Raw genomic sequence first — 21,062 nt, 5'->3', positions numbered from 1 at the left:
TAGGTAGAATACCAGGATTGTGTACACGCAGATGTCAGCGGCAGAGAGTAAGAGACCAGAAATAAAACATACAATTATGTAGGCTGAAGGGAATGGAGATAGTTGGGTATTTCATAAGGAATCTACCATTTAAATTCCTGTCTATCAGAAGGTTGAAAATGTGATGCCGTTTTTAGAGTAACAGGAACATGAAATTGAGGGTGGGAGGTGGGGAATTCGGGCCCAGTTCTCTTTCTGAAGAGATTGTCATGGTGAGAGACTTTCTTGCTCATTCCCCTTATTGACTGGGCTGCACACTTCTTCCTGGGACTGAGAAAAGGACCATAAACACATATGCTGCTGGAAGATGAAATACTTTCTGAAACTTTGTTTTCTTATTGGCTGAGTTGGAGATTCAGCTCCCTGGAATTGTGAAGAAGGGTTGTCGCTATCACTTATGATGGTGTGCTCCCTGCTCCTGGCCCTCCCTCACCACTGCTCTTGCTAGTTAGCTCATGTCCATGGATCATCTGCTTTTGGGTCACTAATCATGTATTAGAACTATTTTGGTTGTAAGTGACAGAAATCCAATCAAACCAGATTACACCCACACAAAAGGAGAATTTATTGGTTTAAATATACACTGGGGAAGTCCAAAGGAGAGATTTCCTTCCGGTATGTCTCTTAATAGAATCCAGAAGGCCAAACAATGTCATTAATGTCTTCCCTCCTTCTTGGGTTCTGCTCTTTTCTGTGTTGGCTTTATTGTCAGGTCACAAAGATGATTGCTGGTGATGGCTAGTTGGTTTAATCCTTACAGTTTGTAATCCCAGAACCAAGTTAGTGATTTTCTTTTGCCACATAACAAATTTCAGAAAGGGCCAGGTGCAGTGGCTCACACCTGTAATACCAGCATTTTGGGAGGATGAGGTGGGAGAATTGCTTGAGCCCAGAAGTTTGAGACCATCTTGGGCAACATAGTGAACCCCCCTAGCCCCACTCTACAACAAATAAAAAACAGGTGTGGTGGTGCACACCTGTTGTCCCAGCTACTGGGGAGGCTGAGATGGGAGGATTGCTTAAGCCTGGGAGCCTGGGCAATAGAGTGAGACCCTGTCTCCAAAACTAAAAAAAATCTCCGAAAGGAATCTGATCAGCTAGTCTGTGTCCAGTCCTGTGGTGGGGTGATTTGGGGTCACATTACTGCTCATTCATGAGAATCACATTGTGAGAGTAGGGTAGCAATGCCAGACAGGATGACATACAATACAGGACAGCAAAATCAAAAACCTCCCTCTCCCTGCAGAGAATTAGCTACAGGCTAGGATTTTACTCCCCATAACCAAAAGGCATTGGGGTCAAACCTGTTCCTGTGATTGCTGAATTGACACCTTTGGTCCTGTGCCTGTGCGCACTCGCTCACACTCACCCATATGCACATCTGCCTGTCTAGGAGATCCCTTTTATGTCTCAGGACTGCTAGTGTGCCTCCCTCCATTAAGAGTGGTTCGGTGACAGATGGAGCTCGCCCAGCAAGAGAGTCTAACATCAGTGACTACAGCTAAAGGAACCAGGGCGACAAAAGCTAACATTCAGCCTTTCCTCTGAATCCTGGAATTGGAAAGGGTGCTATGACTGTCCATTTCCCTTGTGATGCTTAAATGAATTGTCCTTTGGCCTTGCTACTACCGTTTCAACAACTTGTCCTGTATCTTTTTATTCTACCATGTTGACTTGTCCCTTCATCTACGATGAAAAGGATTTAGCATGATCTGGTATAAAATATAGAAGAGTATTACTTTATTTGCTGATATTCGTGCCGTGTGCCTCTCCACAGCTACCAGTTGCTTACCTAGCCTCTCTATGCTGTCCCAGCTTCTCGACCTCTCATTTGTTTCCTATCTTTAAGGCATTTCAGTTTTCCCTAGTAGTATTACCCCTAAAGACATAAGCAAAGGGCAAGGTAAGAGCAGTCAGTTCTATTCCTTATTATTGGCTTTGATAAGAGGCTTTGGGGAAAGAGGTTGAAACTAACAGCTATAATGAAGTTTTGAGTTCTCTAAAGATTTCATTTATCTATGCTATTGGTCTCCCCATTAAATGCATGTCTGTTCTGTGTACCTTTGATGGTTTGCATAGCATATAAGATCTATTACTGAAACTCTACAAACTTCTAAAATTGCATAGAAAAGGCTGTGAAACTTATTCTTAGAGAAAATAAAAATACAGATAACAAAGGTCATAACTCCAAATATTTAATGATACAGTATTTTGAAAAAAACACAGTAAAACAAAATTAGTTACTAGAGTAGAAAAGATACACTATAGTTTTAATAAGGATGGCCTTTAACATGTATTGATACATGTCTTTTTTGCCCTCCCCCAATTTAGTAAAGATGCACTAGGTGTTAAGAATATTCTTATCATACAGTGTATTTTAATCTAGCATTTTAGAAAACTTTTTACAGATTCATAGATAAAATGCATGTCAGAATGTGACTTTTTATCTTCAGATGTTGTGAACTGGAGTTCTGCATAACTTTTGTGGAAATGACTATACTTTTAAAATATAAAACTTTTAATAAAACAAAACAAACCCAAAGGCCTGAAACCTTTTCTTGGTAGTCCTCATGCCCCCTCCTGTGATTCTGAAGAATATGTTAACTAGTTTCAGATGTGTTTTGTTTGCTGACTCAAAGTCAGCCTTTTATTTTAAGAAAAGAAATTGTGTAGTTAGTACTTAATTGCTTTGACTATTTTGGGTATTTGGAGAAGAGGGTAATTCAAAGGCCAGAGAAATTAAACTTTCAGAATGTTCTTTATGCCTGTTTAATTCCTTTTTTAAAAATGCCCCCTCAAGACAGTCCTAACAACTTCAAAATAAATGAAGACCAGGATTGTTTTTAAAAATTAACATCATCTTTGGATGTGGTTTTATTGATTTATTTAAGATAAATTGGAGAGAGGAACATTGACGTGCTAGCAGACAAGATACTGTCTAGTTCATCTCCTTTTCAGGCAGGTGTTATCTAAATGTCTCACAAGTGACAGTCCACCTGTCCTGTATTTCAAGATCTTCCAAGAGAAAAATAAAATTTTCCCCACTTTATAAATATTACATTCGATCATATTTAAATATTTGCATAATTAAGAATGGCATATGGTCTGCTGGGACCAACTAGAACTTGGTTGACATGGCACTTATCCTGTATCTGAAGCGAGTTGAGAGGTCTAGGTCTTGATAGGCCATTTAACTTCTCTAGGCCAGTTATATTGTGTATAAATTGGAATGTTGGACTAGTTATCTCTATAGTTTTACTAGTTCAGAAAGGTTTCTGAGGTACCCATTACCTAAAAATCTGTGTTTTGTGAATTTGAAGGTTAACAGGTCTGCTTCTAATTGCTAACATTCCTGTATTATTTTTGAAAACAAATACTTGAGCTATGACATTAATGAACTTCATGGTTATGAAATATATTGGGGTTTTAAATGTATACCTTAAACCAGAAGACCCTTGCTTTTTATCTGCTATATTCACTGAATAAGACACACATGCAGGATTTGAAGATTGGTTTCATAATGATTCCAAACCATCTGGGGAAGTCATACTAAAAGTACTATTTCATATTATTGCCATTACCTTTTTTTCATTGTAATTAATATTATTATTATTGTTTTGATTTTAAACTTTATCATTTTTTTCTTGAAGAAAACAGCTTATATCACTGTTGAAGAAACAGTGTACGTTACTTAAACATCTAGTTTCCACTTAGAAAATTCAAAGAATCATAAGTAACTACTTGGCTCAAATATATGCAAAGTATTATAAGGAAAACATAAATTGTAAAACGGACTATAAAAGAGATAAATAATACATATCAACAGATCAGTAGCCAAAGAAAAAAGAGTTGCCCAACAATGGGACCAGGCACAGATTGCGTTTTGTGGGGGAATTGTACTAAATGTTAAGGAGTGGATAGTTCCAGTGTTATTTAAAATACTTGAGGCCAGGCGTGGTGGCTCATGCTTGTAATTTCAGCAATTTGGGAGGCCAAGGCAGGCAGATCATTTGAGGTCAGAAGTTCAAGACCAGCTTGGCCAACTTGGGGAAACCCTGTCTCTACTAAAAATACAAAAATTAGCCATGCATGGTGGCATGCGCCTGTAATCCCAGCTACTTGGGAGGCTGAGGCAGAAGAATTGCTTGAACCCAGGGGATGGAGGTTGCAGTGAGCTGAGATCGTGCCACTGCACTCCAGCCTGGGCAACAGAGTGAGACTTCATCTTAAAAAAACTTGACATCAAAGAAGAATTTTCACATCAGTACTAAGGAAAGAGATGTTATCTTTTTTACAATTACAATTGAGATGAACCTGAGATGAACATGTAGAATGGACAGTTGGGACCAAGGATGAAAGATAACAATGAGAGTTAATCCCATAAAACCTTGAACTTTGAGCCTATTTGGTGCCTTTGGGCCTTGTTGATATGTAGGGAATTAAATTAAGAAAGAAAATTATTGTCAATCCAGATAGGCTTTGTAAAGGTGTGGATACTGTTAAACATGCATGTGTATTTTACTCAATTATCTTTTGGGGACATTAAGTGTTCTGGGGCTTAGAACAGGTGAATAACATCACTTGCTCCTAAATGCTGCTTCCTACCCTGGTACCATCATTTCTACTTAACTTTGCCAAGTTGTTACCTCATTCTTTCTTAGATCCAGGACGAAGGAAGCAAGCCAACGGTTGAAACAGGAGATAGTGCAATGAGAGTTTAGTAAATAAATTAAAGGAAGGAGAAGATGCCGAATACATAGTATTTCAGATGTTTGGGATAACCACTTTATTATAAAAAATAGAAGTCTAATATCACCACTGGTGACACAGACTACCAGATGCTATCCTTTGGGTACAGTTATTATTGAATCAGCTTCACGTTGAGAGAGAAAGAAGTGAGAGGGAAGGAAAAGACAGGGGTGTGTGTATGTGGGAGAGAGAAAAACAGAGAGTGAGCCAGTTGTAGTTTGTTGAAGTTTACCACAAAAGGATGCGAAGGTTCCCCAGCCACACTTTGTGTTTTATGTTCAGATTTTGGGGTTTGGGATTTTTAATCTTCATATTAAGTCAGTCATGTAGTTTAAATCACAGACATGATGCTGGTAATTTTGGTGCAGTGAACAAGAGTGCAGCATCTGTCTTTTAAAGGGATTTTAATGAGTACATTTGGATTGCTTGGTGACCTTTCAAATTTTGTTTTGTACTGTTATCAGAAACCTAATCATTTTTCTTTCTGAAACAGATTTTAACATCTGCAAAGGTTGATGAAGCTAGGATAGTTTTAATGAAATATTAATCTATCTTTTTTAATGTCACCATAGCTTTTAAAACTGTTCATCAGCTACCTGAAACATCAGCTCAAGGCACTGGAGTTGATTTTTTTAATAAATGCCTTTTCTATTAAATATTCTCATTGTGGTCAGAATACAGTTAGAGGACAGAAACTTGTCCAGTCTTGTTCATCTACAGCCCACTTTCCAAATTCTCTTGTTTTTAAAGTCATATTATTTTAATTTGTATTTAGTTATCTCGATAGTTAACTTGAGATTTCTTATATTTTAAGAAGGGGAGATTGGTTTGAATAGTGGCACCAGTCCTTCAAAATCTAGACAGTTTAAGGATATTGACTTTTAACAAGATTTAACTTAAATGTCTACTTTAAATATGTGTCTTGTCATTAAAAGGCTATTTACATTTAAAATGCTGACCTTTCAAGATGTGTACAACAGTGTTCTAAAACAGAGTTTCTGAACATTGGCCATGAAACCACTGTCTTGGGCTGACAAATGGATTGGAAATAAGCTACCCAACACTGGGAATGGGCCATTAATTTTAATCAAAGGTGATGCAGGAAGGCGAATGGGATGCATGACAATGTCAACAGCCCAGTAGGTGTTAAGAGACCACACAGCCTTCCTTGTTACTTGGTTGTGCCATTAGTTGAGGTTGGGTGAAGACAGAAAGCCATGTCTGGAATTGAATGACCAGGTCACTCCAAAATCTAATGGAGAACTTCCCATTTCAGAAATCACATTGTAATGCCATTAGAAGTCAAGGACAGCATTTAGAAAATATTGGAGGATTTTTTTTTTAAACAAGCACCTTGCTAGTCTTTTCCGACTTTGTCCAGCTTTCTGTTTTCCTGCCTTCTTTCCTTCTGAGTAGATCATTGATATTTACAGGGGACCAAGAAATTAAACAGACTTAGGAAAAAAAAAATCTTAAAGCCTGTTTGCTTTTCAGAATTACATATTGTTATAAAACTCAGGTAAATGCCAGAAACAATAGCTACCAAAGGAATTAAGCAGGATAACTCATTCTTTATGGTGATCTCATTGTCCTTGTCTCTTTCTGGTGTGTAAGAATAGTTTATTGCTTAATTTTTTTATTGAAACATTGTTCCATAATTGCAAAGTCCACTGTGCTTGTGCCTTTACTATAAAATTGTCAATATTGGCTCATAACATTTGTAATTTTCACAGTGATGAAAGCCTTTAGAAAAAAATCAGTAAGCATATTACTTTACCTGGAGTATTTTCAGTTACAAAAAAGGTAGTGTATGACACCTTGAATTAGTGATGTTTGTAATAACAAAAATGCAGAAAAAATAACGAAAGACGCATATCTGAAGCATATTTACTCTTCAGGGTTGTTAAGGAGGTTCATTTATTCTGACAGAGCACTGCATGCATAAGAAAAATATGTATGACTGCGGTAGTAATTTTTATACATATTTAAGAAATGAAAACAAATATATTCCTGTCTTGTTAATTGAATAGTGTTTTAAGTATGTTGCCTTTGTTCTTCTTGTAGATGAAGATCAGCTTCGTGCAAAGGGTTATGACAAAACACCAGACTTTATTTTACAAGTACCAGTTGGTAAGTTCTTCAACTCTGTTATGCATTTGTTTTTAGAGAAAAGGGGTGTAAGTTTTAATTTTTTATGTTAATATCAGCTTTATAATACTGTCAATGGGTGAATAGTTGGAAAATATTTTTAAAAGGCAGAAAATGATAGGTGCAAAGGAATTCTGTCTTAAAATCTTTTACATACATTGGGAAAACATGTTTTCTAAAGATATTTTGGTTGTTATTTTCAACGCATTTCTCTAAATTTCAAATTCCTTAAACATAGGTCTGTTGAAAAGCCAGACTCATTTTGGTCTGCTTGACTTGTCACTTGTCGAGTTATACAGGCAGTCTGAGAAACTAGAAAAGGGAGTTTTGAAGAATATAATGAAAATCAAAGGGATATGATTGTCACGTAAATGTTCTTTGTAATGAACATATACAGTGTGTTTTGTAATTACATTTATAGATGATGATAAGGGCTAAGCCTGTGCTCATTAATGTGAAGCATAGAGCAGCCTGTGCAGAGTTCAGAATTTTCAATCTTCCCTTCCCTTCTCCGTATATTAGTAATGCTTTGTCCCTTAGCTGTAGAAGGGCACATAATTCACTGGATTGAAAGCAAAGCCTCATTTGGTGATGAATGTAGCCACCACGCCTACCTGCATGACCAGTTCTGGAGCTACTGGAATAGGTAAGGACCCATTATTTTTCTCTTAAGATAAACGATACTCAGCTAAAATCTCATTAGAAAAAAATATTTTGTTTAGCTGGTAAATATGCTAGTAGTCTTTGTTTGTAGTAAATACAGAGTTTTGATTAATGTATTCATTTCAGATCATTTAAACTTCTCCGCTTTCATAGTGTTGTTTCATTTTATTAAAACTAAAAATCTCTGCATAAGGTCGAAATTAGTATATATTCCATTTTTCATTCATTTTACAATGATAATATTGGTGTCACTTAAAATATGGATAATAAGATGTGTAGTATATTACAGTATTGACACTGAACTTTTATCCTTTTGATATGAAATTTATGCTTACTGTCAGACCTTAAAATAACTTATCCTCAGCTCTCTGAGGAAAGTATCCAAATGATGTGAAAGATGGAAATAATAAAGCTTCCAACAACAGAGAATAGTTTACCTACCAACTTGTCTGAATGTTCGGGAAGACATGGAAATCTCAGCATTAAGAGAGGGGTGGGAGGGCCTGATTTTATTGATTACACATGCCTGGGAGGTTACTTTTATCCGAATTCTACAGATAACCAAGCTTATGCCGTAGAGCTAGTTATCGTGGGTCTGCGTTTCTCTCTCACTCCCAAATCTGTGCGATTTCCAACACCACCCTATTGTCATTTACAATGCAACCATCGAAACTTTGGCTTTTTCTATTATTGCGTCCCAAGTGTTCACACAACATGTTGTTTTTCCCCGTTGGAACAGGAAGTGTGTCAGGTGGTAAACTTCCTAGATTATCTGTGTTCCTTGACTGCTGCCCAACAGTAAGAATACAATAATAAAATGACATTGGCTCAGATCCTTAAGGAATGAGACAGTAGTGTCTGTGGGTAATAGTCTTGTCCTAGGGTAAAAACGGTGACCAGCTATAGAATCTGGCATTATATTGTTACTCAGCTTTACAAAAGGCCAGTGGACCTTGCCTGTGTCAGCTGTGCTAAACTAAAACCACTTTTTGCCATGGTAACAATGATCATGACAAAATGCTGAATGTAATGGCTTTCTTGATTTTCTTGTGTAATTGTGCGTGGCATCCGAGCTTTACTTTACAGGGATGGAGGAGGAAAGTGCAAAATGTTTTAGAAATCAATGCTGTTTCAGCGTTTCCTGTGTTTTATTTAGCCATTATTCAAATTAGCAGTAATGTGGCAAATTGAATTTTAGATGTTTAGCAATTTCATGATGAGTTTGAAATAGTAAAGAAAGCATCAGTTTTGGTAGTATAGGGAAAGAAATGACAAGAAAATCAAATTGCATAAGTTTAGGTTGCTAAAGGATTAAAACAAACTGATAAACTCAGTCAGTAGGCAGGTAGACTATTTTCCCAGCTTTGGTACTGGCCGTATCTTTTCTGAGGAACAGTTACAAATTGAATCCCAAATACGAGAGCTTACTTAAAAATTCCACATAATTATCTTTATTCTAAAACAACTCAACTATTTATTGAGTACCTACTGTGTACTTAACATTCACCATTTAGAGGCTGATTAAATAATCTAGTCACTGGATGACAAGTTTAGGGATTATTGACGTGCCTGGAGGATGTCTGTGTGTTAGATAATTTAATACATTTCTCTTTCGATTTTATATTACTTTGTTGCATTCTACTTTTTCCCTTCTGGTGATGTTTTACTTAGACTGCTGTTGGTTTACATTCCCTAAGCACATTATTTGAATATATACTGGCTAAGTGAGCATAATTCGTTTATGGCATGATGTGTGATAAGGGAATGCCAGCCTTGGTTTTAAAGGGTCGAGATCATTTAAGGAGTAAATGTCAAAAAAGTCACTGATGTTACCAAATGTCTGCAGAGAGGCCAAGAAACGCAACTTCAAAAAGGAACATTTAGTGCCCAAGTTTAAAATGGAACTTTTACTTGTATATAAAATTTGTGATATGTAATAATGATACAAGCTTATTGGTAATGGAGTATTTTGACAGAAAGAGAACTCACCCCACTTGTGAATGTATGGGATCTTCCTCTTCTCATATTTTGCCTCCACACAACTCATACACTTTAGCAATTGCTAAATTTCTTCAGCATATAACTTTAGCAGCTTCTGAAGTTCTTCAGAGTTGGAAGAAATTCTCTCCCACCTCTAGGTAGCCTTTCCAGGAGGTTGTTGGTTAGAAACTGGGCTCTTTGCTTTATTCATGTGGTAAACCTCTAGTTTGTATAAAAACTAATGTTACCTAATTGTCACACTATTTTCAGATTAAAGATTATATTTTATAGTAAGAATGTTCAATTACTATTAAATATTAGATTTTATAATAAGAGTATCCAATTACTATTTATAGACTAATGCTGTTGTATAAGTCTGTCTCCCACACAAATAACTACAGAGCCATCAATTTTTAGGTTAACATTTCTGTAAGTTTTCTTTAATGGTAAATTGATATCCTTACTCAGCTTAACTAGCCTTGAAAATATTTAAATTTTGTAATGCAGTCATCTTCCCCAAAATCAGAGCTGTTGAGTAAAGAATGTAAGTAGCCTTTCCTATAAGCACATCCTCATCCCAAGTCCCAGGTATGAACCTTGGTTAAACAACTCCTCAGAACTCTGTAGTCTCTACTTCCACAGAGTTAAAGGAGATAAAGAATGTATCTGAGAAGCATTTGGACCATAAATATACCTCCAAATTGTGTAAGGCTACCAGAAATACATTTCTTTATGAAATCAACACATAAAAAGTCTTCTCATCCTATTTCTCTAATCAGAAGGTGACAATTCTTTGACAATTTGGCCTCTATTTCTAAGTATACTTTTACACTGAGATCATGACCAGTGAAGAAAGAAACCAGTTCTACCAGTCCAAGGTCACATGGGCTCTAACATGTGGCCTTTCAAAGAGGCAAAGAGGACACCTTGGCCTTACTTTTGGCGGTTAGAGATAAAGTGGGTCAGTTTGAATGAAAATATTGAGTGATCTTAAATGACAGAGAAAGAGCCATTTGCTATAAAGCACATGAACAGTGACCAACAACCACTGATCAAGAACATGGAAATTGCGACTGCAAGTTTCAGCACCTCTATCTGCCATTCCAGTCACATTCTGGCATGCTCTCATTAGAGACATGTCTTTAAAACCAAAGTGCACTTTGTTAATATACCTCTCTGCTTCTCCCAAAGGAAATCTAAGCTTCTTGGCCGGAACAAATGGGGCAAAATTTGGTTTTTCAATTTACTGATCCTTAAAGTAATGGGTGGAATATTGGGTTTGAATTCAGAGTCTACCACTGTCTGGTCCCATGACCGGGAGCAACTTCCTTTATTTTCTCCTCAATAAAATGGGCTGAATAAAACCTTTTTTGTCCCTGTGACTCTGAAGGTCAGTTATTTAATACATGCAAAGCACTTTCACAGTGCCTGGCAGTCAAAAAAAAAATATTAGTTCCCCTCTGTCTCTTTTTTTGTATATCACTGATGAAATTTAGAAGTCTTCCAATTAGACATGTTTAATTGCCTTCTTTCCCGCATAAACTACTCAGCTAATTTCAGCACTCAGCTTGGCTGACATCTCTTTGGGAAACCTTCCTGCATTCCAAGATGGGGCTTGATGTGCCTCCTGTGTTTTGGTAATAATTTTGTAACATCTATCAAACATGGTCACTGCTTATTTACTTGTCAGCCTCCTCCAGTTAATATTGAGTTCCATCTCATCTACTGGTTTTATCCCTCTTTGATTGCCCAAAATCTGACACAGAGTAGGTGATAGTAGATATTTATTGAGTATACTTACTGATGTCTGACAGACAATAATGTTTTGAGTCAGCTGTTGAGGAATGTATCAGACATTGTGACATTAGCCATAGTATTTTCAATTTTTTTTTCTTTGAGAATTAAACTCTAAGGATAGTGAGGAAAATGCCTAATTTTTCTGAAAAACTTTTACAGACTTTTCAAATGTATAGGCTTTTGCAGTCCTATTTCATAAAATAAATGTATTTAACATAATGAATTTTAAAAATCGAAAATAACTGAGAACAAAATGACAAATGCATTTTATAAAGGTTTTTAGATAAATATTTATAATCTTATGTTGATTGGTTGCTTTCCCAAAACTTCAGACAGTTCTTTCATTTGAAATTTGACATAGAATACCTTGAAAATTCTAAGCAGAGGATAATCTCCAGTTTCTTTGAGGGATGCATGAAACTAAGGCCAGGAGCAAGAGTACCAATGGAACCTTATATACTATGTGTCTAAATATGTAAAGTTTCATATTAAATTAATAGACATTAAATAAAATATATTCTATTCTACATGAAGAGCTGAAAGTCCAGAATTCCTAGATTCCTTGGATTTCCAGGCTAAGTGTGTCAGTGCAGGGAAAGGTGGTCCCACTGCATACCCTGCGTTCCTTTTCTTCCCACCCTTCACTCTGTCCTACACCTGGAAAGGAGCCAAGCTCACCCCCAGCCTGCATATCCAAGCTCCATGTACTTTCCCATAAACCACTGCTCTCAGGCCAGAGTTGCACACTCTGGTAGTCTGCCTTTTTTTTTCAGGTGAATGACCTGAGAGAAAGGGCCATACAGGGCCTAGGAGTGGTCTCAGGGCTATAATATCAGGAAGTTCTGAGGTCTGATACATGGAGTGTGGCCTTGAAAGTGGTTGAGGGAACAGGAATTAGGTGAGGATGTTCCCTTGGCCCCATAAACTCCTTACTCTGTGGATTCAGATATAACTAGATGGGGGCCAGAGCAGAGTTACCTAAAACTTGGGTACAGGACATGAACCTCTCTTGATTAGCCCTAAAGGACAATATTAAAGGAAGAAAGTGCATACATCTTTCAAAGCCATTTCTTGTCCTCTTGTTAGGATAGGAGGGGAGATGAGCACCAGAGGAAATATGGTCTTCATCACATTTATGTACCAGAGAAAAGATTAAAAGCTGAGTTCTGTCTGTCAGATTTTGAACCTTTGGCTCCAGAGAGTCTACTCTCCTGAAGGCAATGCTAAGCTAATACCTTCTGCCACAGAATTGATTTGACTTTAGTTTTTACCTCTAAGTATTTTTTAAAGATCAGTATTTACTCAATCGTCTGGCAATTGCTTTCTCTGGTTTGTGATAGCTTGAGAAGAGAGGCATTTAGAATGGGAATGCCAAGCAGTTAGAGTTAAGGAAGGCATTTTTCAGAGGATGGCCGAAGTTTTTCCTGTATTAAGATCCTTTCAGGAACCCTGCAATTAGCCAAATCACAGATTTCCAGTTATTTCGGTCTAGTTAAAAACAAGGCTGATCACATCTGTCGTAGGTTGGAGTATGTGCCTTAGCAATAGAAGCTCTTGCAAACCTTCAATTACAGCAGCCTCAGAAGCAGCACTGCTGCCGTATACTATCAAGTAGCAACAACAAGTGACAGACTGACTAATAATTAGCAAATGCACTGGAGAGGGCTTTAATAAAGGTAAAATATAATCATTTGCTTTTTCTGTCTCTTAAAATTGAGTTGGTTGTGAGACATTGATGTCCCATTGTTCCAGACAAATACTTGACACTCTTGTTAGCTAGAGTAACCTCAAAATATTTGATCAGGATGAGAGAATTGTTTTCTATATATATAGTACTTTTATAAAAATGACTTCTCATAATGGTTATAATGGTTAAGTGTCATTTTTTTCACACGTGGAATGTGAATAAGACTTTCCTAAATGAGAAATTCGTATTTTCTGCCATTATTCATTGATTTTAACAAAACTGAGTGAAGGCTGGAAATGTTATCTTAGGCCTTTAGAGTGATATTTGTAATAAGGAGACAATTGCTGAGAAACTAGAATGACTTAAATCAAAGGATTAAAGGGAAGGAAAACAGATGCATAAGGAAATGTCAGTGAATTATAGTTTCTCTGGCTAGAAAGACATCTAAACGATTACTTTTTTCAGGCATATGCAGGATTTTTACAAGAGGGTCATATTGACCAGTTTCACAAATCCAGGGGACCAGAGAATTGTTGAGAGGATGGCTTCTCGTTGACACCCACTATGACAGAGTTCATCTGAGTCATGTATAGCTCCGAAATGTTACCCCAAACCAAACCAACAAGCAAAGGATTGAGTGGCTATTCTAGGAATGGAAACACATCATTATGATCATCCAGAGAGGGTAAGGGAAAAAGAAATGAGAGTTTACCAATAGGAAGTGAGGTCAGGAGCACAGTTAGTGTCAGGAACCCAAGAATACAGAGTCCACTTCTGAGGCTAATTCTAGAATAATGGAGCTCAGTCAAAATTGACACTAAAAATGCTTGGAATCTAGGACAGTGATTCTCAAACTTCACTGTGTGTTGAAATCACATTTTAAAATCAATATTTTAAAATATTAATGTTGGCTTTACCCTTAGAGAACTATTTTAATTGGTGTGCAGTACAGCCTGGACTCTGAGATTTTTTGTTGTTGTTGTTCTGTTTGAAAATTATGATGAGATTCATCTGCATCCAGCATTGAAGTCATCCTCTTCTTTACCTAGCCATGACTTGCTCGCTAGCTCTAGCATTCCTAGCTTACCTGCTTCCAAACAAAGTCTAGATGAAATAGTTGCTTTATTAAGAAATACAGGTTCAGATTAGCAAACATTTATGGGCACTGTATAAGTCAGTAGGGACTCAGCCCCTGCCTTTGAGGGGTTAAAAGTGAGAACTGAACAGTGAAATGCAGAGGCAGCGCTTGAACCCAGGTGTCCTTGTGAACTCCACACCTGCTCTTTCCACTCCACCAGGCAGCTTCATGTCTGTCATGGTGATACATATGCTGGAAGAAGCTACTTACTCTGTCAGTTAATGGGCTTGTTAAGCTAAAACTAAAATTCTTTCCAGCATACAAGTTTAGATATTCACCTTCATGTGGTTGGAGAAAATGGGCCATTTGTTCTCTGTTCTTCAAGAGCCCATATTCTATATTCAGAATACCTATCTGTAGAATCAATATAAAATCCTGTTATATGCTCCCATATACCCAGAATATAATAACCTCTGAATTGTTGGATTTGAAATCTACAGCATTGGGAGGGTTTTTTCGTAAATGGTACTGACTCACCAAATCAGGACGAATTGTCTAAAGACCAATCTGTCTTCAGAAGGTAAGTGGACTGTGGAAGTTTGTTAAGAAATGTACATTTTTTTTTATTTAGATAGAGTTCATAGTTCATATTTTATTCTTAATTGAAATGTTTTGTGGGAGTATTTAATAAGAATGTTTTAAGAAAACAACTTTATTGAGGTATAACTGACAGAGAATAAACTCATATTTAAAGAGTACAATTTAATGTTTTGCATAAACCTATAATACTATCACCATCATAGAGATAGTGAGCATGCCTACCATCCCCTAAGGTTTCTTGGTGCCCCTTTATAATTCACCTTCTTAATCCCTTCACTTCTCCCTGTACCCCTGTAACCTCTGATCTGCTTTCCATGACTGTTGATCAGTTTGCTGCTTCTACTATTTTATGTAAAGAGAACCATGCAGCATGTACTTTTTTTTTTTTTTTGTCTAGCTTTTTTTACTCAGTACAATTATTTCAGGATAATATATGTTGTTGGATGTATCAATAGTTCATCTTTTTATTGCTGAGAGGCATTCAGTTGCGTGGCTATTCCACTGTTTATGTATCCATTCACCTGTTGATGGACATTTGGCTTATTTTTAGTTCTGGCTATTGCTAATAAAGCTGATAGGAACAGTTTTATAAAATATTCACATGATTTCATTACTCTTGGGTAAATACCTGGGAATGAAATGATTGGAACATATGATAGGTATATTTTTGCCTTTTTACAAAATGATTAAACTCTTTTCTGAAATGGTTATATCATTTTATATTCCCATCAGCAGCTTATGATAGTTCCACCTGCTTCCCATCTTCCTCATCACTTAGTATGGTCAGTCTTTTTAACTCAGGGCTTTCTGATAGTTATATAAAAATGTGTTAATGTGATTTTAATTTGCATTTCTCTCATAATATATTGAGCATCTTTTCATATGTTTGTTACCTATTTTCTCTTGAAATACTTGCTTCATTATTTAATTGAGTTTCTTTCCTACTGAGTTTTGGTAGGACATTTTTATTTTATATTTTAGTATTCTGGATATAAGTTTCTTGCATACAGAAATGGTTCTAGAACATTTTTTGAGAAGACTCTTTTTTTCTCCCCCTAAATTGTCTTTGTACATTTGTCAAAAATCAGTTGTTATGTATGTGTGGGTCTCTTTCTGAATTCTCTATTTGTTCCATCATTGGATTGTCTATACCAATTTAACACTGTTTCGACGACTGTGACATTATGATTTTGAAAACAGATAGTAGGTCCCCCAATTTTGTTATTCTTTTCAAAGTTATTTTTTGCTATTTAAGATCTTTTTTTATCATATGAATTTTAGAGTCAGCATGTTAATTTCTATAAAAGCCTGCTGGGATTTAGGTTGGGATTACATTGAATTTACAGATCAGTTTAAGAAGAATTGATATCTTAATAATATTGAATCTTCTGATCCATGAACCTGGCATCTCTCCATTTATATGGTTCATTTAACATTTTTCTCAGAAATTGTTCTGTAGTTTTTCCATGCACAGATCTCACATTTTTTGGCAGATTGATATCTAAGTATTGATTGATTGATGGCTCTGTAAGCATTTTATAGTTCTTAATAATATTAGTCATGATGGTTTTCTTTGTTTCCATCTGTTCATTGCTACTATAGAGACATATAATTGATTTTGTATATTGATTTTCTATATTGCAACCTTATAAAACCCATTTATTAATAGTTTACCTTATTGGTAGATGTGATTGGATTTCTACATAGACAACTGTGTTGTTTGTAAAGACCATTTTACTTCATTTTCAATTAATATGCCTTTTCTTTTTATCTTTTGCCTCATGTAAAAGTGAATAGCAAGAATGGACATTGTTACCTTACTGCTGATCTTAGAGGATTTTAGATCTTTCACCATTAAGAATGATGTTAGGGGTAAGCACACGTGGCTTATGCCTCTAATCCTAGCACTTTGGGAGACCAATGCAGGAGACTCTTTTGAGGCCAGGGGTTCTAGACCAGCCTGAACAACATAGTGAGACCCTGTTTCTATTTAAAAAAAAAAAAAAAATTAGCCAGGCCTGGTGGCACACACCTGTAGTCCCAGCTACTCGGAAGCCTGAGACGGGAGGATCACTTGAAACCAGGAATTCAAGGCTGCAGTGAGCCGTGATCATGCCACTGCACATTAATCTGGGCGGTAGAGTGAGATTCTGTCTCTAAAATAATATAAAAGAATATTGTTAGCTATAGGTTTTTTAGATGCCCTTTATCAGGTTGAAGAAACTACCTTCTAGTCTTAGTTTGCTGCAAGCTTTTATCAAAAATTGGTGTTGAATTTTTGTCAAATGCTATTTCTTCATCTCTTACAGTGATCACATAGGTTTCTTAGTCAACATAGTGAATTATAGTGATGGATTTTTTTTTAATGTTATACCAACCTTGCTTTCCTGAGGTAAAATCATTTGATTCTGAAGCAATACACTTTTTATATTTTGCTGGATTTGATTTGTTAAAATTTGTTAAGAATTTTTGCATCTGTGTTTATGAGTGATAAAGATTTATGTTTTAATTTTCCTTCTAATGTATTTATCTGCTATTGGTATTAGCATAATGTTGCCCTCTTAGTATGAGTTGAGAGACATTCCCTCCTCTTTAGTTGTTTTGAAAGGTTTGCACACAATGTCCATTATTTCTTCCTTAAATTTTTGGTGGGATTCACCAGTCAAAGCATCTGGGTCTATGGTATGTTTTTATTGGAAGGTTTTTAACTACAAAATCACTTTCTTAGTAGTTATAATAGATACAGGTTATGTCTTTTTGTTCTTGAGTAGGCTTTGGCACTTTGAGTCTTTCAGAGTGTCTGTCCATTTAATCTGAGTTGCAGAATGTTTGGATATACACTTGTTGAAAATATTCCCTTTCTATCTTTTAGTATCTGTAAAGATATGATGTCATGGTTCTCATTCCTCATATTGATAATTGTGTCTTCTTTTCCAGATCAATCTGCCTAGAGGTTTGTCAATTTTATTGTTCTTCTGAAAGAACCAAATTTTTTTGTTGTTTTTTTTTTAACTATTATTTTTTTTTCTCTTTCATATATTATTTTCTTTCTTCGTGTTAGTTTCTGTTTAGTTTACCTTTCTTTTTCTAGTTTCCTAGGGTGAAAAATTGAAGTTGTTGATTTTAATTCATTCTTTTTTTTCCAATATAGACAATTTAGTTCAATAAATGTACTTCTGAGCACTGTTGTGGCTGCATCTGAAAAGTACTTACATATTGCATTTTCATTTTCATTTGGTGCCACATACTTTCTACTTTTGATTTCTTCTTTGACTCACACTTATTTTGAAGTATGCTGTTTTGTTTTGAAATATTTGAGAAATTTTCAGATATCTTTCTGTTTGGTTTCTAATTTAATTCCATTGAGATCAGATAACAAATTTGAATTCTTAAATGTTGAGAGATTTATTTTCTGGTTCAGACTTCAGTTATCTCTGTAAATTTTCTGTTTACACTTGAAACTTTATTCCAGTTTTGTTCAGTGGAGTGTCGTATAAATGTCAATTAGGTCAAACTGGTTGGTAGTGTCATTCTAGTTTTCTAGAGCTTTATATATATACACTTGTCAGTATGCTTCTGAATACTTGACGAAGATCTACTTAGCTCTCTGGAATTCTCTCTCTCTGTGGGCAGCTTTCTCCTGCTGGTATTCTGCCTTTAAGCTCTAGTTGCTTTGGCTTTCCCATTCTTTTAGCTACAATTCCTCAACTCACGGAGACTGCCCGGCTTCACCTGGGTTCACCCTTTGGACATCACAACTTGGAAACTCTATTAAGCTGAGCCAATCAAATGGCTCGCTCTTAGTAATCCCATCACTCTGGGATTACAGTTCCCCATTGCTTGATGTCTAGTGTTTAAAAACTGGTATGTCATCTATTTTGTTTGTTTTTTAACTTTGAACAGAGGGATAATCCAGTCTTTGTTATCCTGACTTGGTTCTAAGTAGGAGACTTTCATTTACGATTTTTACACATAGTTTAACAGATTTGTGTAAACCAGTTTGTCTTGTTTAAAATTAACCTTGTAATCTTAACCTTTGTATCTTTGTTAAATCCATTTAATTTAAGACTTCATTGTCATCGGGAACAAATTCTCCTAAGCATAGAGAGAGTACTGTGCAGTCCTTCAGGTTACTTTCTTTTGAGATCTGTCTCTCTCAGATATTCATATATTCTACCTCTCTTTCCTGCAGGCTTCCGAGGGTTGGAATGGGATTTTTTAGTTACAACTTTATGCCGAGCAAAAGGGAAGTCTTTGATATGTTCAAGGCCAAGGATTATAATAAGCATATGGTTGTTAGAAAGTGGCTTTCTTTGGTTATCTATTGGTAGCACTCAGGGCTTCTTATGCCTCTTGGACTAAAATAAAGCAGGCCATATTTTGGTGAGACACAGAGCCCTGTTCACAGCAGCTGTGCTTTTTCTTTTCCTCTGCCAGCATCTTCTGCTATTTGTTATCATTCAAGTATCTCCTGGAATGGATGATGTGTAAGTGATGAGGCTATGTTGTCCTGGTTTGCCTATGCTCCTTCCCTCTCACATATGTGGAATGTGGAAAATGAGTCAGGAATGCAATTTGCATGTCTCATACTCTTCTCATAAAACAGAAATCTTCATGGATACGTAATGGCAGTGGTAAACATTCTTTCATTCTACTATCTAATTGATTGTGGCTGTCAAATTTTTATGAAAAGTAAATTTCTCCTATGAATTTCCTTTATTCATTAACACAAGTCAATTACATTCACTTGTGGCTTTTTTTCCTCTCTCTCTTCCTTATATTCTTTTAGTGTACCCTTAAGATTTGTGTGAATTCCATTCTCTTGGTTTTTTTTCCTTTTCTATCTGAATCCCTGACTTTGGGATATTTCTTGTGTTTTGGTCACCTTCTTTTTTCACACAGGAGTGTACCAGCAAATTGTCTTGTTAACCCCTCCTGCTTCTCTTTATATGTTCCCCTTTGCTGTTTCCTTCCCATTTGTTGCTGGCAGCTTGCTAACCATTACCACCACCTCTCATTTTAAATTTAGTCTTACAGCATTCCTGGTATTTCATTCCAAGTGATCATAAGTTAAAAATTAAAGCCAATTTTTTTTATTTAGTAAAGAGGTTTTTTTTTTTTTTTTAAGGATTTATAAAGCTCAACTTATATAAATAGAAGGCTCTCTTAGTCATCTTTGATGACCAGCTGAGATACTTTAAGAGTACTCCATATTGATTAAGAAGGTATTAAAAATTAAGTCATTGGTTTTGTGCCAGTGGCAGGCACGTAAAGTCATACTAAACTCAACACTAGATCAAAATGTTTGACCAGCTCCTATTACCTTTAATCGGTTTAATGTGAAATGAGTATTTTCACCACTTCATATTCCATTTATTTATTTATTTTAGAGACAGGCTTCACTTTGTCACACAGGCTAGAATTCAGTGGTACCCTCATAGCTCACTGCGACCCTGAACTCCTGGTCTCAGGCGATCCTCCCACCTCTGTCTCCCAAAGTGGTGGGACTAAGGCACAGGCCAACATGTCTGGCCTGCTGTATTCCTAATGCAACAAGTTCTAGCAAACCAGCCCATCAGTAGTGGCGTAGATATACAGTTAAATTCAGCTGATGCTTAATAAATTACTTCTATGTAGAAATAGCAGATTATATATTTCAGAGTATACTAAAGTAAGCAAAACTTAATCTTGCCTTTAAACTAATAGGGAAACAGACATGTACATAGGTCATAATAGTAGCTAATATTGAGCACCAGTTATGTTCAAGACATTGGTTTAAGCGCTTACATGTATTTTCCACTCTAATCCACATAACAATCCTATGAGGTAAATGCTAGTATTTTATCTCCATTTCTTAGGATAAAGTTGAGCTATGACGAGGTTAAGTGCCCAAATCAAGGTCACAGAACTGGAAAGCCAATGCAGTTTTTTGGATAGAAGAGTGACATGATTAGGGCCTAACTTTACATCGGATTATTCTGGTAGCAGTGCTTCGACTGGATGGAAACAAGAATTTAGAAATAGGGACACTATTGCTGTTAGTCATCCATATTGAAATAATCCATTAATTCCCAAATTATAGTGGTACCAGTGGAAATGGAAGGGAACCATATAGACTTACAGAGATTATAGAGACAGAATTCACAGAAGTAGTCAAGTAATGCCAACATTCAAAACATCAGTAAAAGTTTTGTTGTATCAAGTGGTTTAGAACAGAAATAACTTTGAAGTTTTAATATTGGTGGTGAAATATTGATGCTGTTAAAGAATTGAGAAGAGACAATAATGTAGGTTAGCAATAACTTCATTTGGGATGTTTAG

At 36.1% G+C, this 21,062-nt stretch overlaps 1 protein-coding gene across 9 annotated transcripts in view; it reads left to right on the top strand.

The window, feature by feature from the left end:
* The window catches only part of CDIN1 (CDAN1 interacting nuclease 1), a 307,237-nt gene that overhangs the window by 122,832 nt on the left and 163,343 nt on the right, over positions 1-21,062 (top strand). For 5 of the 9 annotated variants that reach the window (XM_009005593.5, XM_035259897.3, XM_002753566.7 and 2 more), the window contains 2 exons: positions 6,853-6,918; positions 7,477-7,582. In XM_009005593.5, coding sequence (XP_009003841.1) covers positions 6,853-6,918; positions 7,477-7,582 — 172 coding nt within the window. Of the gene's footprint in view, positions 1-6,852; positions 6,919-7,458; positions 7,583-21,062 lie in introns of all 9 variants that reach the window. The other 4 variants (XM_078334406.1, XM_078334407.1, XM_078334404.1 and 1 more) reach the window with 1 other exon arrangement.

Source organism: Callithrix jacchus, chromosome 8 (genome assembly GCF_049354715.1).
Source record: "Callithrix jacchus isolate 240 chromosome 8, calJac240_pri, whole genome shotgun sequence".
In the NCBI taxonomy this organism is placed as follows: Eukaryota; Metazoa; Chordata; class Mammalia; order Primates; family Cebidae; genus Callithrix; species Callithrix jacchus.
The sequence above is the reverse complement of the archived record's forward strand: the minus strand, read 5'-3'. Positions and strand labels throughout refer to the sequence as shown.